The sequence below is a fragment of the Triticum aestivum genome, chromosome 6B (assembly GCF_018294505.1).
Source record: "Triticum aestivum cultivar Chinese Spring chromosome 6B, IWGSC CS RefSeq v2.1, whole genome shotgun sequence".
Taxonomy (NCBI): domain Eukaryota; kingdom Viridiplantae; phylum Streptophyta; class Magnoliopsida; order Poales; family Poaceae; genus Triticum; species Triticum aestivum.
Genome location: NC_057810.1, coordinates 505,246,577 through 505,273,073, shown reverse-complemented (window position 1 = coordinate 505,273,073; position 26,497 = coordinate 505,246,577). Strand labels below are relative to the sequence as shown.

General features: G+C 46.4%; 2 protein-coding genes across 3 annotated transcripts; one reads left to right on the top strand and one right to left on the bottom strand.

The window, feature by feature from the left end:
• Positions 1-19,338: 19,338 nt before the first annotated feature.
• Positions 19,339-22,350, top strand: LOC123137684 (uncharacterized). 2 transcript variants are annotated; one of them, XM_044557509.1, is made up of 5 exons: positions 19,339-19,886; positions 20,612-20,831; positions 20,942-21,035; positions 21,380-21,614; positions 22,035-22,350. In XM_044557509.1, exons 1-5 carry the CDS (start codon positions 19,498-19,500, stop codon positions 22,063-22,065), a joined length of 969 nt encoding a protein of 322 aa, XP_044413444.1. In that variant the 5' UTR covers positions 19,339-19,497; the 3' UTR covers positions 22,066-22,350. The 2 variants fall into 2 exon arrangements, with proteins under 2 accessions (XP_044413444.1, XP_044413445.1); XM_044557510.1 differs by lacking the exon at positions 22,035-22,350 and adding an exon at positions 21,836-21,988 and having other exon boundaries at positions 21,380-21,649.
• Positions 22,351-22,352: 2 nt separating this feature from the next.
• Positions 22,353-23,935, bottom strand: LOC123137683 (acetylglutamate kinase-like). Its single transcript, XM_044557508.1, has one exon. It carries the CDS (start codon positions 23,902-23,904, stop codon positions 22,498-22,500), a length of 1,407 nt encoding a protein of 468 aa, XP_044413443.1. The 5' UTR covers positions 23,905-23,935; the 3' UTR covers positions 22,353-22,497.
• Between the last annotated feature and the right edge of the window lie 2,562 nt (positions 23,936-26,497).

The following is a 26,497-nucleotide window of genomic DNA, read 5'->3' as shown; positions in this document are numbered from 1 at the left end:
AGGGCAATGGTGTTGCAATTTCGTATTTTGGAGTTATAGATATAAGGTTTTGTAAATAATAATATTTAAAAAATCATATCAATATAACTTTAATCTTTACATAACACTAGATTACCCGTTGCGCCAACTAGCATGAAGCCCTCTTTAAACCAAACAATGAATTATTTTGCAATTCTCCTTTTGCCTGACATAATTTCTGAGGAGCAGACTGCTTTTGTTCTTGTGGGGCTAATCATTGATAACATTATATGTGCTTATGAATGCTTGCACTTTATTCAGAGTTCCAGAGCCAAGACAAATAGCTCATGTGTGTTAAAGCTGGACATGAGGAATGCTTATGAAAAATTAGAGTGGTCATATCTCCAAGCTATTATGAGCAAGTTGGGGGGTTTGCGCTAGCATGGATTGACACAGTTATGGGTATGGTTAAGTCTATATCCTTCTATATTCTTTTCAGTGAAGAGAAACTTGAATAGTTTAACCCACGAGAGGCGTTCATCAGGAAACCCAGTTTCCCTTATCTTTTCTTGATTACAACAAAGGAAATTTTTTGCCTTTGAAAATTCAGTTCTCAGCCATCAGTTCTTGGTGGTATTAAGGTGGCCCCCATGGCTCTACCATCTTTTGTTTGCAGATGACAACCTACTGCTATTCAAGGCAAGTGTTGAGGGAGCAAATGTCATATCAAACCGGCTGAATACATATTGCGGTGCTTTGTGACAATGAGTGAACAAAGAGAAGTCATCTATTTTTTTAGTAGAGGGTGTCCACAACCTTTTTACGTGAAACCATGAAGGTGGCTCAGAATGTGCAAACCGAGTATGATAGATATTTGGGCATGCCTACAGATGTTGGACACTCAAAGTGGGACATTTAAATACCTCGGGGATTGTGTGTGGGGAATGATTAAAGGTTGGATGGAGAAGCTCATTTCAGTAGCTGGTAAGGAGGTTCTAATCAAGTCCGTGGCATAGTCTATACTTGTCTACTCCATGGCATACTTTAGGCTACCCAGGGGTTTACACGAGAGCTTAACCACTATCATATATTCGTTCTGGTGGGGGAGTAAGCAAGGAAGGAGAAAAACGGCTTGCACTTCATGGGATGTAATGACACACCCGAAGCATCTAGGTTGACTTGGCTTTTGAGACTTGGAAATTTTTAACTTGGCTTTGCTATCTGATAGAGGCGGGGGTGTCCCGTCTTTTGATGAGATGATGGATATCGCTTTGGTGGAAGTCGACTTTGACGATCCGACTACGAACGTGCGAGGACGTCGCGCCTTAGCAATCGGTAAACCAACTCCGAGAGGTTATTGACCACGCCGGAGCACGATCAACCTGACCACGAGGGTCTGTTTCCTACGAGCAAACGAAGAACAAGCAAGAAACTGAGATTGCAATCTGGATATTGCGAATATAAGATGAAAGCTTTATTGATCAAGGTGGGGTTCTGTGACGCCTTTGTCTGGTCGTTGAACACAAACGAAGTACGCGAAGTTGCAGCTATGGCGAACTTTTAATCTAAACAAAGCCCAAAGTCTAAACTATGCCCTAAGGGCTATATATATGGAGGAAGAGGGGGGAATTTCGTGGCCCTTGGTGGAGGGGTCCGAAATCAACCCTATCTCTTGTTTCCCCACACATACGGACTCTAAAAATAGCCTATACTTATTTATTTCGAAATTACATGGGCCTGGCCCAATAATAAGGTGACGCAGCACCTAGAATAGCCTCGGGACGAAATTTATGAAGTGGCATCTTGTATATTTCGTCCAAGGCTTCATGCACCCATTATGGTGGCTTCAAAGTCCTGAAATCATCACTTGTAACTCCATTCTTGTTTCCCTTGCGCATGCCATCATCTCCATGCTTGTTCTTGCTCCAATGTTCATCCTTCTCCAAGCTAGGCCCTTCATTTGTAAGCAAAACAAATGTATCCAATTTAGGCAGCATCATATTCTCATGAACATTAGAATTAGTACCAAGAAACGAAAGTACCTGGTAATTTAGTTGGTGTGCGCGAGCTCTAGTAATTGGTCCAGTATGTATAGCAGCAGGGGCTGTGGGTGTAACAATTGTATCGATGTCCTCATCATCCTCCCCTTCTTGAAATGAAGTCGTCCTCGACGGAAGTTCATCTCCCTCACCCAAATAAGGCTTCAAATCTGCAATGTTAAAAGTGGGACTAACCCCAAAATCTACAGGCAGCTCAAGTTTATATGCATTATCATTTATTTTCTCCAACACCTTAAAGGGACCATCAGCACGTGGCATTAGCTTTGATTTGCGCAAATCAGGAAATCTATCCTTACGCAAATGTAACCAAACAAGATCTCCAGGTGCAAACACAACATGTTTTCTACCCTTATCTCCAACAAGTTTATATTTAGCATTCATACGCTCAATGTTTTCCTTAGTTAACTCATGCATTTTTAAAATCAATTCAGCACGTTGTTTAGCATCAAAATTAACCTTCTCCGAAGATGGAAGAGGCAACAAATCAATAGGTGCACGAGGTAGGAAACCATACACAACTTCAAAAGGGCACATCTTAGTAGTAGAATGCAATGAACGATTATAAGCAAATTCAATATGAGGCAAGCATTCCTCCCACATTTTCTTATTATTCTTCAAAACAGCCCTAAGCATAGTAGACAATGTTAAATTGACTACTTCAGTTTGTCCATCAGTTTGGGGGTGACAAGTAGTACTAAAAAGCAGTTTAGTCCCCAACTTAGCCCATAAACATCTCCAAAAGTGGCTAAGAAATTTAGTATCACGATCTGAAACAATAGTATTTGGCACACCATGCAAGCGAATAATTTCACGAAAGAACAAATCAGCAACATTAACAGCATCATCGCTTTTATGACATGGTATAAAGTGTGCCATTTTCGAGAATCTATCCACGACAACAAATATGCTATCCCTCCCCTTCTTTGTTCGAGGTAAACCTAAAACAAAGTCCATAGATATATCCTCCCAAGGAACACTAGGTACAGGCAAAGGCATATATAAACCATGAGGATTGAGTCGTGACTTAGCTTTTTAACATGTAGTGCAGCGAGCAATAAAACGCTCAACATCCCGTCTCATCTTTGGCCAAAAGAAATGTGTAGCAAGTACGTCCTCCGTCTTCTTCACGCCAAAGTGTCCCATTAGTCCTCCTCCATGCGCCTCCTGCAACAACAAAAGACGAATAAAGCTAGCTGGAATGCATAGCTTGTTAGCACGAAACACAAATTCATCGTTAATGGCGAACTTGTTCCACATTCTTCCTTCTTTACAATTCTGCATTACATCTTTAAAATCAGCATCATGCACATATTGATCTTTGATGGTCTCCAAACCAAATATTTTGAAGTCAAGTTGTGAAAGCATAGTATAGCGGCGAGACAATGCATCAGCAATAACATTTTCTTTTCCCTTCTTGTGTTTAATGACATAAGGGAAAGTCTCAATGAATTCAACCCATTTAGCATGTCTACGATTCAGTTTAGCTTGACTTTTAATATGTTTCAAAGATTCATGATCAGAATGTATAACAAATTCTTTGGGCCATAAATAATGTTGCCATGTTTCTAAAGTCCGAACAAGAGCATATAATTCTTTATCATAAGTAGAATAATTCAGACTAGGCCCACCCAATTTTTCAGAAAAATATGCAACAGGTTTGCCATCTTGTAATAACACACCTCCTAATCCAATTCCACTAGCATCACATTCAAGCTCAAAAGTCTTATTAAAATCAGGAAGTTGGAGTAAAGGAGCATGTGTCAACTTATCTTTCAATACCGTGAAGGCTTCTTCCTGTGCGGTACCCCAAAAAAAGGCACATCTTTCTTTGTAAGCTCATTGAGAGGTGCAACAATGGTGCTGAAATCTCTCACAAAACGCCTATAGAATCCAGCGAGGCCAAGAAAACTCCTCACTTGTGTGACCGTTTTGGGCTGCGGCCAACTCTCAATAGCTTCAATCTTGGCTTTATCAACTTCAATTCCCTGTGGAGTAACAACATAGCCAAGAAAAGATACTCGGTCAGTGCAAAAGGTGCACTTCCCAAGGTTACCAAACAAACATGCATCACGTAGAGCAATAAAAACAGCACGTAAATGTTCCAAATATTCTTCCAAAGATCTGCTATAAATCAATATGTCATCAAAGTAAACTACCACAAATCGTCCAATGAAAGCACGTAAAACTTCGTTCATTAATCTCATGAAAGTACTAGGTGCATTGTTAACCCAAAAGGCATGACTAACCACTCATATAATCCAAACTTAGTTTTAAATGTTGTTTTCCATTCATCTCCCAATTTCATACGAATTTGATGGTATCCACTACGCAAATCAACTTTGGAGAATATTGTAGAGCCACTCAATTCATCAAGCATATCATCTAGCCTAGGAATAGGATGACGATAACGAATAGTAATACTATTAATGCCTCTACAATCAACACACATACGTGATGTACCATCCTTTTTCGGCACTAGAATAATAGGAACAACACAAGGACTAAGGGATTCGCGTATATAACCTTTGTTGAGAAGCTCTTGTACTTGACGCATAATCTCCTTCGTCTCCTCTGGATTGGTACGATATGGCGCACGGTTTGGCAGTGAAGCACCGGGAATTAAGTCAATCTAATGCTCAATCCCTCGAATAGGCGGTAATCCTGGTGGCACGTCTTGTGGAAAGACGTTAGCGAACTCCTGCAAAATGTTAGTGACAGTAGGAGGCAAAGAGGAAGGCACGTCCTCGAATGAAAATAATGCCTCTTTGCACACAAAAGCATAGCAAACAGATTTGCTGAAATCTAGCTCATCAATATCAGATTTGGTGGCAAATAAACATGCACTTTTCAATTTAATTTCAGAAGCAACACTAGATGGTTTATTATTAGGCTTCATTTGTTGCTCAAATTCTTTTGCCACAATCTGGTTTTCACTCTTATTCTTCTCCTGTTTTGCTTTATTAGCTCTATTAATATCATCTTTCAAAATAGAATCAGGAGTCATAGGAAGCAAAGTAATATTTTTATCCTTATGAACAAGAGTATACTGATTGTTTCTACCATGGTGTACAGAATTTTTATCAAATTGCCATGGTCTACCCAGTAATAAAGAACATGCTTGCATAGGTACCACATCACAATCAACATAATCAGCATATGTAGAGATACTAAAATGCACACGAACAGTACGTGTTACCTTAACCTTGCTGCTGTTGTTGAACCATTGGATGTAGTAAGGATGTGGATGTGGTCTTGTGGTGAGAGAAAGCTTCTCCACCATCTCCATGCTAGCCAAGTTGTTGCAGCTCCCTCCGTCTATGATGACGCGCACAGAATGTTCCTTCACAACTCCCTTGGTATGGAACAAATTGTGCCTCTGATTTTGCTCAGCTTGTGTGACCTGCACACTCAAAACACGTTGAGCAACTAAACATTCATACCTGTTAGCGTCTTCACGAGCCATGTATTGTGTCTCATGATCAGAATCATCTCCACCATGTTCTTCACGTGTAATAAGAGCCAAAGTCTCCTCATCATAGTCACTAGCGGACTCATATCCACTATCCGCGGTAGCAATCATCACACGCTGAGATTTGCATTCTCTCGCATAATGACCTCCTCCCTTACAACGACGACAAATAATATCACTTGTGTGCCCTGTTGATGCCATGGAAGAAGAAGAAGAACTCTGTGCAGGCCCGGCAGGTGCGCTCTTGGCAGATAATGGTGGTTGTGCCTGTTTTCTTGTATCACGACTGGAGGAGGCACCTGATTGAGGTGCTGGTGCAGTTGAAGTAGAAGATGCACGCGGTGTCCATGATGAAAGTCGGCCTGCAGAAAAGTTAGTTCGCGCCAATGCTTGTCGACCCTGCACTTCATGTTCAGCTTTACAAGCAAGATGGAATAAGCGAGTGATATTAGTATACTCCTTATAGTCTAGAATGGTCTGAATCTCTCTATTTAATCCACCCAGAAAACGTGCAAGCATAGCTTCATTCTCCTCAACAATACCACATCTAATCATGCCAGTTTGTAATTCCTGATAATATTCTTCTGCAGAATTTTTCCCTTGTCTTAAACATTGCAATTTTTGAAGCAATTCACGTTGATAATATGGTGGAACCCAACGCGTACGCATAGCAGTTTTCAAAGCAGCCCAAGTAGTTGGAATAGGATATAATCTACAATGTTCAGACCACCACACACATGCAAAACTAGTGAAAGCACAAACAGCAGCAGCAACCCGTCTCTCCTCAGGATATTGTAAACATGTAAATCGTTGTTCAGTTTCTAACTCCCAAGTAAGATATATATCAGGAACATATCTACCCTCAAATGGTGGAATATTCAATTTCAGTTTAGGAATATGGACATCATCTCGTACCTGAGGTGGTGGTGCAGGCCTACCATTGCGAATATATACCTGAAGTCGACCTGCTGGTGGTGGTGCTAGTGGCTGCACGTAGTTCTGATGTTGATCAACCTCATCCTCATAATCTCCCACATAATCATCCTCCTCCGCATCAGCGGCAGGAGCCACAGAAGTATCAACAGCAGCACCAACAGTTTGGCCAAACGCAAGAGGGACACGGCTCGCTCGGCGGAGGTCTGTTTCGCGACGTGGAGGTAGTCGTTGTTGTTGTTGTTGTAGAGGTGCGTTAGGTGCAGCAGGTGGTGGTGGTGGAAGACGCACGAGTAATTCATTAAACTTGTTATCGAGCTTTGTTTCGAACGTCTTCTCCATGCCATCGATCTTCTCCATGGCCTCTTCAAATCTGTTTAGCACATCTTGCACCTGCCCACTCATCATTTGCTGAAATTTATCATGCAAATCCTTATTCGCCATGTTCTCCCAGTCAGTCTCGTCGGCTTGTGATCCTGGCATGGTTAGCAGCAATAGAAACACACAAGAATATGATCCTACAGACTACTAACAAGAGGTTGTGGTGGGTGTCACAAATCCGTCAAGCAAATCTCAAATTCATACCAGTTCTTACCCAGCAGCAGGCGGTGATCGGCAACCGTTGTAGTCAAAACTCTCAAAGCTTGGATAGAGCAATTACCAGGGAGAGTCAAACGCACGACGTAGATGTATGTGGAGCTGGGAAGGCTTATAATATGGTAGCAAAAAAGGCCAGCAATAATCAATCAGAGATGCAAAGTTGAATAAACGCTCAACAACGGTACTGTGCTGGTCCTAGGCTAGACCGTGCTAGAGACGCGAGCCTAGAACACTAACAAAATCACGATGCTGCATGTAAACAAGGGAGGAGCACACTCTGAATTTTTTTCTCTCTCTTTTTTTTTCACTTCTTTTTCCTCTTTTTTTTGCTCCGCAACAATTTTTTTTCGAAAAAGTCTACAAATGGTCTAGAAACTGCCTAGCCAGAATTTTCTAGACTTAGTTTTTCTTTTAAGTTTGGAACTATTTCTCTACTGCGGGTAGCACAGAAGTTGGGGAGTCCTGCTCTGTCACGACTCAAAGTATGGCGTGATCTGGAAATCCAAAACAGAGTAACAAAATACTGGACTCGGAATAGGACTGGTGGCGGAGAAGAATCTGGTGGAACTCGGACTGGTGGCAGATATATGTTGCAGGTGGACTCGGATTGGCGTGATGGAGGTGGATATGTGGTATATGGCTGCGGTAATGTCGATGGTGGTAGATGGCAGTGGTGATGACGATGGTAGTATATGGCAGCGGTGATGACAATGGTGGTATATGGCAGCAATGATGATGATGATGCGGCGGCGGCGTGACAACTTGTGAACAGAACTCGAAACTCTAAAGGACTAGACACTAAGACCAGCAACTAGACACGATGATGCAACCGCAAAATCAACAAAGCAAAACCCTAAAAAGATTATGCAAAGGCTCAGATTGGTTCGGATATGATGAACTAACCCTAATTTTTTTGTGGCTTTTTCGTGGACTGTAGGTATGAAGAACAGACTCGATCTAAACTACGAAAAACTGTAAAATCTCACCGAGCAACCTGGAAATCTGATACCACTTGATAGAGGCGGGGGTGTCCCGTCTTTCGATGAGATGATGGATATCGCTTTGGTGGAAGTCGACTTTGACGATCCGACTACGAACGTGCGAGGACGTCGCGCCTTAGCAATCGCTAAACCAACTCCGAGAGGTTATTGACCACGCCGGAGCACGATCAACCTGACCACGAGGGTCTATTTCCTGCGAGCAAACGAAGAACAAGCAAGAAACTGAGATTGCAATCTGGATATTGCGAATATAAGATGAAAGCTTTATTGATCAAGGTGGGGTTCTGTGACGCCTTTGTCTGGTCGTTGAACACAAACGAAGTACATGAAGTTGCAGCTATGGCGAACTTTTAATCTAAACAAAACCCAAAGTCTAAACGATGCCCTAAGGGTTGTATATATGGAGGAAGAGGGGGGGGGATTTCGTGGCCCTTGGTGGAGGGGTCCGAAATCAACCCTATCTCTTCTTTCCCCACACATACAGACTCTAAAAATAGCCTATACTTATTTATTTCGAAATTACATGGGCCTGGCCCAATAATAAGGTGACGCAGCACCTAGAATAGCCTCAGGACGAAATTTATGAAGTGGCATCTTGTATATTTCGTCCAAGGCTTCATGCACCCATTATGGTGGCTTCAAAATCCTGAAATCATCACTTGTAACTCCGTTCTTGTTTCCCTTGCGCATGCCATCATCTCCATGCTTGTTCTTGCTCCACTGTTCATCCTTCTCCAAGCTAGGCCCTTCATTTGTAAGCAAAACAAATGTATCCAATTTAGGCAGCATCATATTCTCATGAACATTAGAATCAGTACCAAGAAACGAAAGTACCTGGTAATTTAGTTGGCGTGCGCGAGCTCTAGTAATTGGTCCAGTATGTATAGCAGCAGGGGCTGTGTGTATAACAATTGTATCGATGTCCTCATCACTATCCAAACAAGCATGGAGATGTTGCATCATCCCCAATCTCTCAACTAAAATGATGAAGGTTGTATATAATCCGTGTTGTTCTTTACTTGAGGCGGAGTTGGGGTCGCACCCTCCCTAAATCTAGAGGGTAATCCTTGATGGTAGAGACATCCTTTCATAGGGAATCATTAGAAGGATTGGCACTGGCGAGACTACAAGGATTTGGGCCAATAACTGGTTACTGAGAGGAAATTCATGCGCCCTCTTACATCTATGGTGGTTGACCCTCATGTGCTTGTTTCGGAGCTTATGGATGCCCTCTCATCATCCTGGCGAGAGGATATAGTTGAGACAATGTTCATTCTCATAGACGCTAAAGAGATTTTGAAGGTCCCGCTATGCATGAGGAGGGTAGATGATTTTTGTGGCATCGAGTAAGTTGTGGTGCCTTTTCAATTCGATCCGCCTATCGAATGATTTTGCATACTAAGTTGAGCAGAGAAATCTGGCTGGAAGGGAGACAATGGTCATCAAATCAGGATTTAGAACATAACAGTTGGTCTTCTTTGTGGAAGATCCATGTGCCAAGCAAATTCAGGGTGTTTTGTGGCATTTGGTGCAATACTCTATACTGACGGGCGAGCTCCTTCACCACCAAATATTGCCATAACGTCGATATGCCCTCTCTGTGAAGCTTAAGATACTTAGGGACATGCACTGCTTGATTGTTCCATGGCCAGTAGTATTTGGACTCTTTCTCCTGTAGGTTTGGTTGTACACATGCCCTAACCATGATCCAAATGCAAAACGTTGGATCTTCACATTGCACGATTCTATACCACATGATGAGTTCATCAGAATGGTGGTCATGCTTTTGGGTTGTTTGGCATGATAGGAGAAAAACGATACACAAGGATGTATTCCAAGGCCCGTTGTCGGCTCATTGTTTCATAAATTCTTTTCTGCCTGAGATACAAATTTTGGAGAAACCCGCCTCAACGAGCACACCATGGCCAAACCATTGGCCGACTCCAATGATAGCTTATGGAAAATAAATGTTGATGCAACACTAACAGGAACATATCGATTGGAGTTGTTGGAGTAGTATGGAGAGACCGCCTTGGACGTTTTGTGGGCGCATCTGCTACAGTTTTTGTGGGGATGGAGGATCCAACAATTTTGGAATCTCTAGCAACAAGGGTAGCTTTGGTACTGGCTGACGACCTATATGTTCATTAGATCCATTTTGCTTTAGATTGCAAGGTGGTCATAGACGATATCAAGCAAGAAATCATGATCGTTCTAGAATTTTTGTTAGATGTAATTCCGTACATGATATTATGAGATCAAGTTGAGTCTCACAATTTAGCGATACATACTTTATCTTTGGGCCTGGCGGCGGCGTTTGGTTAGATCAACCTAGACGCCTTACTTTTGCCCTTATAAACATTTTTTTGAATTTTCACCGTGGGGGGGGGGGGATTTCCCCACCTGAATTGTATTCATTTGCCTATAAGGCTTTAGCAGCCTATCGCAAGATAGGTTCAAGTGAACCAGAGGTACAGGGGGGCACAAGGGAGAAGAGATAAACAGAAAACAACCCACGACAACAACACACATAACAGGGGGAACAACGAGGGAAAACGCAACAAAGAGCACCAAAGGAGAAATCTAACGACATTGGCCAGCCGGACCAAACCATGACACTGCACCGTCGACGCAATCGAAAGGCTCCACACATCCGAGACTGCACAACACCGCGACACCACCTGTGTTGCGAGGCACCTTCGAAGGGACACGCGAGGCCGAGACAACGCCACGACACCTGTGTGTGCCACCGGCATAGTCAAAGGGCATCGCCTAGAAAATCAAACCGCGACACTGCACCATCGACGCAATCGAAGGGCACCTCACAACCAAGACTGCATGACACCACGACACCACCTGTGTCGGGGGTACATTCGAAAGGTTATGCAAGGCCGAGACGACGCCATGACACCTGTGTGCCGACGGCGTAGCCGCAGGGCACCGCAAAGCATAGACGCACCGAGGAGCACTCGAGCACGACACACACCACCGTCGAACCCCAGACTGGCCGCACCACCACCACCGACCACCCGCTTCAAACCAGCCAAATACCACCCCCAAACCTCAGCAAACAGCATGGAGCAGCGTCTCCGAAGACAGGCGCCACCAAGGTGGTAAAACAACGTCAAGGATGCCGCCGCCGTCCGATCCGGTAGCTGGATCTAAGGCTTTCACCCAGAGAAAGAACAGAGTATGCGGGGAACAGTGCATCACACAATGGCACCTCCAAGGAGGGATCCGACGCCGAAGGGCGTTGCTGCCGGCGTTGCCGACCGAAGCCGACATAGGGCTTTCACCCGAAGCAACACCCACACCACCCATTTACTGAGCCATGCCGCTGCTGAGCCCGAAGTCACCACCACCCGGAGGCACCAAGCTCCAGGAACGACGGCTACCGAGCACCCGCAGAACCAACACCAGACTGCCGAAGCAGCCACAGGGGGTGGAACAAAGCGCGGGGCGCTGGGGGGGGGTGCCAGATCGGCAGGAGGACACGAAGGCACCTCGCGCGCCTGATCTGGATCTGGACGGAAGAGAAGGGATGGCAGGCCAGCGGCCTGGCCCCGCCCCCACGCTGCCCGAGCAGCCACAAGAGATGGCAGGACCACCACGCCGAGGTTAGAGACCACACCCTGACGCCCAAAGCCAGCCGCTGGCCCGGATCCAGCACGCCGGCCAGATCCACCGCCGAGAGGAGCGCCTGTGAGCGCCACGACCAGGCGCCGGCGAGCAGGCTGCACGCCCCTCGACGCCACCCCTGCTCCCCTAGCGCTCACCGCGCCCTCGGCACCGAGCACGAGTGAAGACGCCACCGAGATGACCCCAGCCACCCGGCCACCACGCGTCCGCCGCGGATCTCCCCGAGCCACCTTCGGAGGCAGGAGGCCGCCGCCACTGCGGCGAGGCCAGCGGCGGAGGAGAGGAGGCGCAGGGGAGGGGGCCGCCGGCAACGCGCGGAGTTCCCCCGAGTCGCCCGAGCGGAGCGACGCAGGGGTCGGTCTTCACTGGTCTATATATATATATATAGGGTAACGCTATTCTAAGCGTGGGTGTAGAATAGCTTATTCTACACCCCTTAGTAACGCTATATACAAAATCTAGTAAAACGGTGTACAAAATATAGTAATTTAGAATATATTTTTTATCATCCAAGTTTGTAATTTACTACATTTTTATGAAAAATACTATATTTTACATAGTGTGTTACTATATTTTGTATGTAACGTTACTGGGGTGTAGAATAAGCTATTCTACACTCACGCTTAGTTTAGCGTTACTATATATATATACACACACACACACACCTAAAAAAAGAAAAACCTGCTGAGAGCATTGTACATGATCAAAACGTGCATTAATCATACCTGTAGAATTTATACAGCACAGGTATCCAGACAGACAGTCACTGACTCACTGACTAACCAAAAGCTTTACTTTATTTTAGAGAATCTCGCAAACCTTCATTAGATCATCACAATGTTTATAAGGGCGACATTCCGGGTCCAGACCAGTGAAGACCGACCCCCGCGTCGCTCCGCTCGGGCGACTCGGGGAACTCCGCGTGTGTATATATATATATATATATATATATATATATATATATATATATATATATATATATATATATATATATATATATATAGGACGACAGTTTGGGACACCTATGTGCCCATGCTCCTTGCCTAGATGCCGTTGGATCATACTAGCTTTCGTTGATAAGATGTGTTTAAATTTGGCATGCATACCTGCATTATTACTTTCCTATTTGTTTGCATGACGTTACTGCCATGGAAAGTAATAACGTTGTCTAATTAATATGTGTCATTATTTGTCCCTTTGTAATAGGAAATTGTAATTAATTAATTATCATACTTTTCGGCATGTATGGTAAATGCAAGATAATTAATTAATAAAAGACTATGTAATATTTTTAGCATGTACACATTTCCATCGGGTATAACACCAACCCGTACATATTTTCATTGGGTATAAGATCACCACGTGCATATTTTTATTAGGTATAATACTCACTAACCGGTATCACGGTTTAATAAAATACATGTGGGTATCTCGGGTACATGTACCACTTATTAGAAGGTATGCAATTTATGGGTATATACAAATAAAATCCGCATCGAGTTATATATATTTATGTGAATATTTTCATCGGGTATAACATGAATACGTAGATATTCATGTGTAGACCAACAACGAGGTATGTATATTCATGTTTATATTCATATCGAGGTATGTATATTTATGTGTATATTTTTATTGGGTATAACACTAACGCGTAGATATTCATGTGTATACTAACATCGAGCTATGTTTATTCATGTGTATATTCACATCAAGGTATGTATATTTATGTGTATATTTCTATTGGGTATAACACCAACATGTACTTATTAAAAGATATGACATTTATGTATATATTTTTATTGAGTATAAAACAACACATACATATTTTAGTTAGGTATAATACCCACTAACTGGTATCATGGTCAAATAACATGTACACGTGGTTATATCTTGGGTTCATGTACGTATATACCCACCCAAGTACGAATGTTCAAATTATTTGTGTTTTGGAAAGAAATCATTGACCATTTAAGATACTAATGCATGCAAACAAAATATGGAAAGACATTATTTTGTCAATTGTATGACATGCACTAACGAATATGACTTGCCATAACAGCCCTAGGTGCCCAGGCATCTAGGTGCCCCAAACAATTTACCTATATATATATATATATATATATATATATATATATATATATATATATATATTTGCATCGAACAGGTGGATGTATAACTCCGCCTATGTTGTCTCAACATAGCCGGTCCCAAGCCCGGGTAAAGGAGGAGGGTTGTGATAGGCTTGGCGAGCCAACGTAAAAACTCAGCCACTCTTATGGAGATGAAACCCAAAAGATTTTCGTTGGGGCGTAACCCTCTCAGCGACGCGCCACATCGGAACCCGGGTGTGGTGGAAAATGGGCAAGGGCCGGGCCGTCACCCCCCAAGTGGCGCGCCGTATCTTGATCCGGATACGGTGGCAAGTGAGCGAGGATCGGGTCGTCGCATCCTTAGTGGCGCGCTACATCGGCGCCCGGATGTAGTGGAAAATGAGCAAGGGTCTTCGCATTTGACTCGACGAGTGCGAAGGGTAAGGAAGCTAGCCGAGCCTAGGAGGATTCGCTTAGGTAGCTGGAACGTAGGGTCTCTGACAGGGAAGCTTCGGGAGCTAGTTGATGCAGCAGTGAGGAGAGGTGTTGATATCCTTTGCGTCCAAGAAACCAAATGGAGAGGACAGAAGGCGAAGGAGGTGGAGGATACCGGCTTCAAGCTGTGGTACACGGGGACGGCTGCAAACAGAAATGGCGTAGGCATCTTGATCAACAAGAGCCTCAAGTATGGAGTGGTAGACGTCAGGAGACGTGGGGACCGGATTATCCTGGTCAAGCTGGTAGCTGAGGACTTGGTTCTCAATGTTATCAGCGCATATGCCCCGCAAGTAGGCCACAATGAGAACACCAAGAGGGAGTTCTGGGAAGGCTTGGAAGACATGGTTAGGAGTGTACCGATTGGTGAGAAGCTCTTCATAGGAGGAGACCTCAATGGCCACGTGGGTACATCTAACACAGGTTTTGAAGGGGCGCATGGGGGCTTTGGCTATGGCATCAGGAATCAAGAAGGAGAAGATGTCTTAAGCTTTGCTCTAGCCTACAACATGATTGTAGCTAACACCCTCTTTAGAAAGAGAGAATCACATCTGGTGACTTTTAGTAGTGGCCAACACTCTAGCCAGATTGATTTCATCCTCTCGAGAAGAGAAGATAGGCGTGCGTGCCTAGACTGTAAGGTGATACCTGGGGAGAGTGTTGTACCCCAGCATAAGCTGGTGGTTGCTGACTTCCGCTTTCGGATTCGTGTCCAGCGGGATAAGCGTGCCAAGGTCGCTAGAACGAAGTGGTGGAAGCTCAAGGGGGAGGTAGCTCAGGTGTTCAAGGAGAGGGTATTTAAGGAGGGCCCTTGGGAGGAAGGAGGGGATGCGGACAATGTGTGGATGAAGATGGCGACTTGCATTCGTAAGGTGGCCTCGGAGGAGTTTGGAGTGTCCAGGGGAAGGAGAAGCGAAGATAAGGATACCTGGTGGTGGAATGATGATGTCCAGAAGGCGCTTAAAGAGAAGAAAGATTGCTTCAGACGCCTATACCTGGATAGGAGTGCAGACAACATAGAGAAGTACAAGATGGCGAAGAAGGCCGCAAAGCGAGCTGTTGGTGAAGCAAGGGGTCGGGCATATGAGGACCTCTACCAACGGTTAGGCACGAAGGAAGGTGAAAGGGACATCTATAAGATGGCTAAGATCCGGGAGAGGAAGACGAGGGATATTGGCCAAGTCAAATGCATCAAGGACGGAGCAGGCCAACTCTTGGTGAAGGACGAAGAGATTAAGCATAGATGGCGGGAGTACTTCGACAAGCTGTTCAATGGGGAGAATGAGAGTTCTACCATTGAACTGAATGACTCCTTTGATGAGACCAGCATGCGTTTTGTGCGGCGCATCCAGGAGTCTGAGGTGAAGGAGGCTTTAAAAAGGATGAAAGGAGGCAAGGCGATGGGCCCTGATTGTATCCCCATTGAGGTGTGGAAAGGTCTCGGGGACATAGCGATAGTATGGCTAACCAAGCTTTTCAACCTCATTTTTCGGGCAAACAAGATGCCAGAAGAATGGAGACGGAGTATATTAGTACCAATCTTCAAGAACAAGGGGGATGTTCAGAGTTGTACTAATTACCGTGGAATTAAGCTGATGAGCCATACAATGAAGCTATGGGAGAGAGTCATTGAGCACCGCTTAAGAAGAATGACAAGCGTGACCAAAAATCAGTTTGGTTTCATGCCTGGGAGGTCGACCATGGAAGCCATTTTCTTGGTACGACAACTTATGGAGAGATATAGGGAGCATAAGAAGGACTTGCATATGGTGTTCATTGACTTGGAGAAGGCCTATGATAAGATACCGCGGAATGTCATGTGGTGGGCCTTGGAGAAACACAAAGTCCCAGCAAAGTACATTACCCTCATCAAGGACATGTACAATAATGTTGTGACAAGTGTTCGAACAAGTGATGTCGACACCGATGACTTCCCGATTAAGATAGGACTGCATCAGGGGTCAGCTTTGAGCCCTTATCTTTTTGCATTGGTGATGGATGAGGTCACAAGGGGTATACAAGGAGATATCCCATGGTGTATGCTCTTTGCGGATGATGTGGTGCTAGTTGACGATAGTCGGACGGGGGTAAATAGGAAGTTAGAGTTATGGAGACAAACCTTGGAATCGAAAGGGTTTAGGCTTAGTAGAACTAAAACCGAGTACATGATGTGCGGTTTCAGTACTACTAGCTGTGAGGAGGAGGAGGTTAGCCTTGATGGCCAGGTGGTACCTCGGAAGGACACCTTTCGGTATTTGGGGTCAATGTTGCAGGAGGATGGGGGTATTGATGAAGATGTGAACCATCGAATCAAAGCCGGATGGATGAAGTGGCGCCAAGCTTCTGGCATTCTCTGTGACAAGAGAGTGCCACAAAAGCTAAAAGGCAAGTTCTACAGGACGGCGGTTCGACCCGCAATGTTGTATGGCGCGGAGTGTTGGCCGACTAAAAGGCGACATGTTCAACAGTTAGGTGTGGCGGAGATGCGTATGTTGAGATGGATGTGTGGCCACACGAGGAAGGATCGAGTCCGGAATGATGATATACGAGATAGAGTTGGGGTAGCACCAATTGAGGAGAAGCTTGTCCAACATCGTTTGAGATGGTTTGGGCATATTCAGCGCAGGCCTCCAGAAGCTCCAGTGCATAGCGGACGGCTAAAGCGTGCGGAGAATGTCAAGAAAGGGCGGGGTCGACCGATTTTGACATGGGAGGAGTCCGTTAAGAGAGACCTGAAGGATTGGAGTATCGACAAAGAGCTAGCTATGGACAGAGGTGCGTGGAAGCTTGCTATCCATGTGCTAGAGCCATGAGTTGGTTGCGAGATCTTATGGGTTTCACCTCTAGCCTACCCCAACTTGTTTGGGACTAAAGGCTTTGTTGTTGTTATTGTTGTTGTTGTTGAACAGATGGATGTATCTACTCGATTAAATTACGGAAGACACGTGTTTTCGCTACCGAAGTCTTTATTGGTTCCATAACTTTGGGGGCGTTGGGTTGGTGTTTCAGCTGGTCTTGTCAGCTTGCGTTCGTACGCAATGGCTTGTTTGGTTAAACCGCTAATTACTCCCGTATACTTCCTTCGTTCGGAATTATTTGTCTCGAAAATGAATGTATCTAGAACTTACATCCACTTCCGTGACAAGTAATTCCGAACTGAAGGAGTATATACTTTGACACATTTTTGTTACTCCATGATCTCACGAACTTGTCTTCTAACCCAACAACACACAGCCGTCACGTCATCCACATCGTTCCATCTTTGCGCATTCATCTCGGACTCTAGCGCGGCCGTGTTTCCTCAGCACGCATGCGATCGAGACCGATCATGGCTGCGCGCGATGTACGACCTCGTCCGTACTCGCTGTCGACTCGTCAGCCCGTTCTTCCCGTGGGCGGCCACGCGTCGCCGCCGTCCCGTTGCTTCTCCCCGTACGTCCCGGGCTTACTCGGCTGGCATCCCGGGGCACCACGGCGCTCGCTCACGGCTAACCTCGGCGGCCGGGCCCGGTGCGTAATGGCGTGAAGACACCGGTCAGGCGCACGCGCTCGCGGTTTAAATCTTACAATTACGCACGCGCCATTTTGAAACTTTCGCCGCGGCCGGCACCGCCGTCTTTTGGTCGCCGGCGCAGGCAGCTGGCTAGAGTAGCGTGCCTGGATTCTGAAAGCAATGGCGATGGCGTGTGACCATGTGGGGTCGGACGGTCTACTTCTCGGGCTCCATGTCAGGCAAATTCGGTACATGCATAACGTCTTGCGTGATGGGGAAAGCAGTGACGTGGACAAATCGTACCCCGCAGGTGCAAAGCAACGCCCGACAAAGGAAGGGATGGAACGTAGTTCGTCCACGTCGGTTTTCTCTAATGGCCTCATAAATTGTCTTTTCTTTTGAGGTCAAGTCTCACAAATGATATAACATGCAAGAAAGAAAAATAAAAAACTGAAAAAAATTTGGATCTTATGAATATAGCATCGACTGAGACTTAATGAAGTTTTAATCGAATAAGACTTAGCAAGACTATTCTTTTTAACACAGTACAAACGTAGACACTGATACATACGCACATACACTCACCCTTATTAACGCATGCACACTCTACCTCTATGAGGACCTGAGAGAGACAATGTGACACGTCATTTTGAGATTGACGAAGGCGCCAGAGACCCTTTTATAGTCGACAAAAACGTCTCCTCACACTGAACGCACGTCGTCGGAAGGCCTGAAATAAATTTTGAGAAATGCTAGCACCAGTGTCAAGTCTGGACTTGAACCTTGCTGAGATGGAGATATCACTGTCCTCCTAACCATTCAACCACAGATTGATTCATCCCCATAAACTATTTATTATGTATATATTTTGGCCATGTTGGTCAATTTCATTTGTACATCGTATCATGCACTTTTTTCCCTAAGAATTCCTTTGTACCAGAATGTTTCATAGAAAACCTAACACCCAATCAAAACCTCGTCAAGCAGAATTTCCGTAAATTCAAATTAGGATGGCATTGCAGTCATGTGTTTATACTATTCCTGCGTTTTTAGGTTCATGCCGATCGAAGATGCCCTCATTTTTTGTCGCAATAAAAAAACATGCCCTTCTTATTTTGTTGTCCATTTATTCGCAGGACTTGTTTCTTCATTTTACCAATATGTAAGCTTTGAATACTTTTCCTAAATTATGTGTATGAATTCCGCTAAGTTTCAAAAGAATTGCTTATATGTTTCTTTTCTTTCGGGGATATGTATCAGACTCTAAAGATCGACTATACCCCTTCCGTATCAAAATATAAGACACTTTGTTATACTATGATCGTGTAAAAATAGTCTTATATTTTGACACAGAGGGAGTATACTATTTAATTTTCTACACGAGCAGTTTGACATGGCTTCACGTGATGTTTTTCGCTAACCTAAAGCAAATTCAATTGAACTACAAAAACTGGAAAACAAAGCAACCAATGAGCACGCTCAACACCGCACGGAAGGTGCAAGTTGGGTGCCCCCAAGCAATACTCCACCTCTCCATCCCTCCTAGGCTCCTACTACTAGATATGAAACCACACCGCGACGGGTTCCGCAACCAACTTCCCTGTCGATACTCCGTTCCCGTTACTATTTGTTATCCCCACACACGCACCCGCACGGCGACGAAGCAGTCAGAACGCATCAGCAGCGGTAGAAGAAGATTGGATTGGATAGCGTGGGCGAGGGCGAGCCCTCACCGTCGTCACCGCCGATAGGTCCGATGAGGAACCCGCCCGGCCGGTACCTCCTGCGCGTCGCCACCCGCGCCGTGCGCTCCTCGTCCGGGCTCGGCGGCTCCGGCGCCGGGGCCTCCACCTCCGCCACGTCCCCCGTCGCCGCCTCGTCCGGGGGCCGCCCGCGCAGCCGCGGCGGCGGCATGCTCCTCCGGGCCACGTCCCCGCCCCCGCCCTCCGCCGTCGCGGCCGCCGCGTGCTGGGAGTCCCGCACGCTGCGCCGCGACGGGGAGGACGACTGGGAGGAGGTCGTCGCCGCGGGCGACGCGGCGGCTCCGGGCGCCGGCGACGCGGAGGTGGACAGCGACTACAGGGTTGTCTTCTGGTCCCCACCCACCGGGGATGAAGTCCGCGCCGCCTTCTCTAGCATCCAAGAGTAAGATTCCTTTGCTCCCGCTCGTCCGCTTGCTTAGATTGGATTGGCGGATTTGTACGTACGTTTCGGTGCTCCCTTCCCATGTGTTGGCGATTGGCTTGAAGAGTTAACCTCGCTCGTATGGTTTCAATTAAGTTCCAGACTTCGGACTTCAGTATGATCTGAGAAACTTGGTTCCTCTCGGGCACAACGACAAAAACGTCTCCCACAACGTGTTATTTTGTCTGCGTGCTGTTTATGGTACTGATTGGTTCCTTTACCATGATTGGATGGGGCTCAGGGGCAGTATCGTGTACTTCATTGATTTACGCGGATAGACGCTAGAACTTTCAGTCATCGATTGAAACCCCACCAAAATGAGATATTCACGAGTCCATGATTTGGTTACAATGGTAATTAGTGGCTGTGGCTATGTGCTGTCTGGACGTTATAGGGTGTTAGGATCCGCAAGTATCCAGCGGAGCAACTTTCAATCAGGCTTGGATGGTGCTTGTACCTTTAAATAGGAAATGATCAAACTCTCTACTTTTGATGATTGCTTCCGTTATTTTGTTGTTTTCTGACAGCAAATGCGACATACTCATTTCAATAGCGTAAAACGAGCAATTTTTCTGATGAGGTGTTATAGACCTTTATCCAAGAACTCATTATGCTGAAAAGGGATAATTTAGATGCAGTTTCTGCTTTTACTCTTAATTTAATCGATTTACTGTTTTGCGTTTCAGGGTGTTTGAGGGTTCTTATTATGATGTGAATTCAGATGAAACTGAGAAACAACTAGCATTGCTGTCCAACTCGGAGCATTCTTCATCAACCAATTCATCAGGATCAGACGATTGGGTCGAACCTGCTGCATATGTTCTCAACTCTACTGCTCTTCTGACCAGGGAGCATAGGAATGTTTTGGATGCCTTCCGTCTATTGCAAAGAGACCCTAATGTTCAGGTGAATTATTCCTAACCTATCTTCATGTTCTCAGAAGCTGCATGTTTGATTGTAACACTTGTGTTATTGTGCACGGTCAAGTTTCTAAATAGTTCTTCTCTACCTTGCAGAAAATGGTTATGTCCTTGTCATGTGATAGGACTGTCTGGGATGCTGTAATGAATAACGAGGCAGTGCAAGAATTCAGGAGATCTTTTCAGGATGGTATGTTTAAACTAAAATGTTTATGATCAGCTTTGTTTGGCATAAACCCCAGCGTCACATATATGATATATCTGTTTCTGTTTGTTTACTACTCCCTCGGTCCCATAATATAAGAATGTTTTTAACACTAGTGTAGTGTCAAAAATGTTCTTATATTATGGGATGGATGGAGTAGAAGAGTGTCTTTTCCCCCTAGAACAGTAGTCAGGCAGATGCCATCTAACGACTATTTTGATCAAATTTTTGTACTCTTGCAAAAATAATTAATTATCATAGTTGTATTATTATTTTCGTCTGGGTATACATACATGCGTAGTCTTACTGCATTCTACCACATCTTTCAGGCAAAGAAGTTAATAGAAAGGGAAACTCTTGTGGCCCTGCTGCAGTGCTTAAGTGGATCCTAGCCAACACCCAGGCAAAAATAACGGAATTCTTCGATAATATAGTGAAGATTGTCAGCATGCTCTTCCACCCTCAAAGCGATGAAGATAAGCCTGATCTGTACAGCGATGCAGTGAAGGTGTCCTTCATGCTCTCGGTGTTCGTCTTCATCGTGGTGGCCGTTGCTCGTACCAAGTGAGCACAACAACCCGTCGACTTTAAATTTCAGTGTTTTCATGCCCTCTTTTTTTTTCGAGAAAACGCAAAAGACTTTTGCGTTTCATTGCATTGAAAAGAAGGGGTTTGGTACAATCCTCCTAGGAGGCAGATTTACACGGAGAGTACATGCACATTAGTGGACATCCCAGGTTTGTGGCAAGATGGCCCGGAGCCCCAATGCGCCAGCTCTTGCCCAGGTTTTCATGCCCTCTTAGTTATGGTGCAGGGGCACATCATCTAGTGAGCGTAGTTTAGTCAAGATTGATCACGGACTTGGTTTGAAAGGCCCCCGAATTTACATTGCCCGTGTGGTAACCATGGTTGATCGTAGTTAAATGTTTAAGCTTGCATGCAGTGTGCTTATCTTATTTTATTTCCTGGTGCTTTTGGATACAGTTATGAGCCGTGGGATTTCGAAGTGTGGTGATTGCAAGATTTCTACGAACACGTTATGTAGGACATCACAGGCACACGAAACTTGTACATTGATTATTACTGGGCTGTAATCATTTGCCCATGAAACTGTTGTAAAGGTATTGTTTGTTTTGAGTCTGTTTTTCGTTTCTGTAACTGAAAGTCAATGGGGATTCTTCATCGTGTAATGCTTTCCAACCCGGTGGCCCTGCATATAGAGCTTGAGCAGCGCCAGCGAGTAGTTTCAGACGATAGATGGAATGCTGAAAAGAATTGGAAAATCTTACCACGAAATGTATATATTCTGCTTAAAGTTGCAATCTTTCACCATTCCTTGTTCATGATTCGAATCGAAAACACAGTTGCCACAAATGAGGGATGCAAGCCATCCAACCCAATGAATGAACCAAAAAAGAAAAGAAAAGAAACAACAAACAAACAAGTTTCAGCCGGTGATCATGGTGCCGGTGCCCTCGTCGGTGAGGATTTCGAGCAGGAGAGAGTGCGGGACGCGGCCGTCAATGATGCTGGCCGTGTGCACGCCCTGCGCCAGTGCGCGCACGCAGCACTCCACCTTGGGTATCATGCCCCCACCCACTTTCCCCTCGGCCACCATCTGCCGTACGCCGGCGATATCAATCTCCTTCACCAGGCTACCGGGGTCATCCCGGTCCGCGAGTATGCCGGACACGTCGGTGATCAGAAGCAGCTTCTCGGCGCCAATGGCAGCTGCGATCTCCCCCGCCGCAGTGTCGGCGTTGATGTTATAGGCCTGCCCGGTCTCGTCGGCAGCCACGGTGGCGATGACCGGGATGTGGCCGGAGGCGATGATCGGGTGGAGCACCGAGGGGTCGACGCGCGTGACCTCGCCGACGAACCCAAGGGCTGCCGCGTCGGGGGAAGGGCGCGCAGTGAGGAGGCGCGCGTCCTTGCCGCAGAGGCCGACGGCGGTGGCGCCGGCGAGGCTGATGAGGGAGACGAGCTGCTTGTTGACCTTGCCGACCAGCACCATCTCCACGACCTCCATGGTGAGCGCGTCGGTGACGCGGAGGCCGTTGCGGAACTGCGGCTCGACGCCGACGCGCTGCAGCCAGGAGTTGATCTCCGGGCCGCCGCCGTGCACGAGCACGGGGCGCAGGCCGACGCAGGAGAGGAGGACCAGGTCGCGGATCACGGACGCCTGCAGCTCCGGCGACTTCATGGCCGCGCCGCCGTACTTCACCACCACCGTCTTGCCCTTGAACCGCTGGATGAAGGGGAGCGCCTCCGACAGGACGTCCACACGGTTCAGCGCCGCGGACGCGGCCTGCGCTGGCGCCAGGGAGGAGGAGGCCGAGACGCGGAGCCCGCGGCGTCCATGGGGCGCGGACGAGGCGAGGGGCCGGACGCGGGCGGCGTTTAGGTTAGGATTTGGGAGGGACGCGGAGGGGAGGACGAGGGCGGGGTGGGGCTTTGTTAGGAGCATTGCTGCGGCCGACGGGGAGCCTTGGTGTTCGCGCCGCCGGGGTGCTTGCCTAGACGGAAGGGGTTGGTGGTCGGCGCTGGGCGTGCGGTGCGGGGTGCGGCGCAGCGGAAGAGACGGTACTTGTACATGGAAGAGGCGGGCGGAGTTGGTGGTGACTGCGGAGTGCGCTTCTGCGAAGTGCGAACCGGCTGCCGTTGACACGAGCACGTGGTTATTTCTTTGGTCAAAGGCTTGCAGAAAGGCGTTCATGTTTTTTGTCTTTTCATTCATGTTTTCAGCAGTCCTTTGACTAGAAATCTCAAAAAAGATCGAGCAAATTGATACAGACCTCTTACTCGGAGCATTTCCAACCGGACCGGATAAATGTGACCCCATACTATGGCCCATTGGCCCTGTTCGGATCCTCTTCGCTCCACAACTGCAGCTCCCGAAGCGGAGGGAGTGGCTCGAACAGAGCTCCTCGCGCGGAGTGGAGTTTCGCGACTGAAGAGGTTTCGAACAGGCATTATATATGTCTATGTCTCGGGACGTGGTGTATGTCCGACCCAGCAATCAGAATCCTTATTTTTAAAACCTCGAATTCAATCAAAAACATGAATACATAGTTTGAACATAAAATTCACTAGAAGTATTGGGTGCGCTACGCTGCACAGTTGATGTTGTTGGTTTTTCATCAAAAAAAAGTATCGGTGTGTCTGTGGAAGATGGTGAAATGTTTTTTTATTAACAATGTGGTATTTTGATGGTCTCTTTCTGGGGTATAATTATATGTTATCTGCAAATTAGCACACATGTATACAGGGAAGTTTCTTGAAAAGGTGACCACATGTATTAATTGGTGCTATGGTGTCCCATGTTGGCAAAAAATTGTCAGGTGATGAGAGGGTGCGAGACTGATGTTTTTTATAAGCTGGTTGTTGCGGATTGATTTGAGTAGTCATTGACTTATCAAAATCATGAACCAAATTCAAAATTTAGAACCTCACTTGAATGAGAGAGTTCGTTGAAAAATTGTTGACCAAGTCAGAAAAATAGGAACTCAATCCAAAATTATATTGGTGTTATAGTGTTGCATGTTGGCATTTATTTTTTGTCAGATGATGAGTGCGTGTGCGAGTGATATATTTCTATAAGCTAGTTGCTGATGGTTGATTTGAGAAATCATTGACAAATTAAAATCATGAACCATATTTAAGACTGCTGAACACCTCACTTGAACGAGAGAGCTTATTAAAAATTGTTGACCAAGTCAAATTGGGAATCCAGTCCAAAACCAATATCCTCAATTGAATGATAGGTCTTCACCCTCTAGGGAGTTTAGTGATATAGTAGATTCTGGTGTGTCGTGGAGTAGTCACGGTAGATGTTTTAGTGTGAGGACTTAGTCGTGGAGCCATCGCAACTAGGTTAGTTTAAAAGGGTTAAACGGGACAAAGGACACATAGATTTTATACTGGTTCGGCCCCTTGCGGTGAAGGTAAAGGCCTAATCCAGTTTGAGGTGGTATTGCTTATGTCTCGATTAGCAGGGAGCAAATACGCTTGACCTAGCTTTCGATCTCTTGTTTCTTGCCCTGAACCGCCGCCGGGTCGTCCCTTTATATACACAGGTTGATGCCCAGCGGCTCACGGAGTCCCGGCTGGCTCATAGACAACGTGTCCGGCTCGGTGACTAACTATACTTGCCTTACAATATAAGTCATACACCTATGGCGGTTTACCCTATGGGCCTTAAGTTGCTCTCGGGCCTTCGCCCCATGAATTGCCTGTCGTGGTACTAAGTCTGACAGTAAGAATAGGGGGTACGTATGAGGAGGCGAGGCCCTAGCTACGGCAAGGTTGTACACACGAGTTTACAAGTTTAGGCCCCTCTTAGAGGAGGTAAAAGCCCTACGTCTCGGTGCCCTGAGGCAGTCGACCGGAATATGGGTGTGTGCTACAAGGGGTGCGAACCCTTGTCCCAGAGGAGGGAGGTGGCTTATATAGAGTGCGCCAGGACCCCAGCCCACCTCCGTTACAGGGGTTCAATGTACATTGAGACAGGGCGTTACTGGTAACGCCAGCTATAAAGTGTATTCAATGATCTTTAAGACTACAGAGTGAACGCCTGACCGTTGTCCTCCTAAGTGACCTCAGGTCTTCTGTACTCCGAGTGGTTTCCCGTATGGTCGAATGACTCCATCCAGGTCGAGTGAAAGTGGGGGTATCCGAGTGAGGTGACTGGTCGAGTGGATTGCACTCGACGACTTTAATTGATACTCTCTGCTGTTCTTTGAATGTCTTTGCTTCTAGGGTAGTGACCTTGGGTGGGGCGTATAGGTCAGGCATATGACCCTGTTGGGGAACGTTGCAGAAAATAAAAAATTTCTACGCTTCACCAAGATCAATCTATGGAGTTCATCTAGCAACGAGAGAGAGGAGTGCATCTACATACCCTTGTAGATCATGAGCGGAAGCGTTCAAGAGAACAGGGTTGAGGGAGTCGTACTCGTCGTGATCCAAATCACTGATGATCCTAGTGCTGAACGAACAGCACCTCCGCGTTCAACACACGTACGGTTGGGAAGACGTCTCCTCCTTCTTGATCCAGCAAGGGGGAAGGAGAGGTTGATGGAGATCCAGCAGCACGGCGGCGTGGTGGTGGATGCAGCAGCGATCTCGGCAGGACTTCGCCAAGCTCTACGAGAGGGAGAGGTGTTGCGGAGGGAGAGGGAGGCGCCAGGAGCATGGGTGCGCAGCCCTCCCTCCCCCCTCTTTATATAGGGCCCCTAGGGGGGCGCCAGCCCTAGGAGATCCAATCTCCAAGGGGGGGGGGCGGCGGCCAAGGGGGTGGCTTGCCCCCCAAGCCAAGTGGAGGCGCCCCCACCCCTAGGGTTTCCAACCTTAGGCGCAGGGGGGGCCCAAGGGGGGTGGGGCGCACCAGCCCACCAGGGGCTGGTTCCCTCCCCACTTCAGCCCATGGGCCCCTCCGGGATAGGTGG

Bases quoted from the DNA above. Each gene is read 5' to 3' on its own strand.
- LOC123137684 (XM_044557509.1), top strand. From the start codon at position 19,498: ATGAGGAACCCGCCCGGCCGGTACCTCCTGCGCGTCGCCACCCGCGCC. The intron at 21,036-21,379 runs GTATGTTTAAAC...CACATCTTTCAG, and splicing joins CAGGAGATCTTTTCAGGATG to GCAAAGAAGTTAATAGAAAG. The intron at 21,615-22,034 runs GTGAGCACAACA...TTTTGGATACAG, and splicing joins GTGGCCGTTGCTCGTACCAA to TTATGAGCCGTGGGATTTCG.
- LOC123137683 (XM_044557508.1), bottom strand. From the start codon at position 23,904: ATGGGCCATAGTATGGGGTCACATTTATCCGGTCCGGTTGGAAATGCT.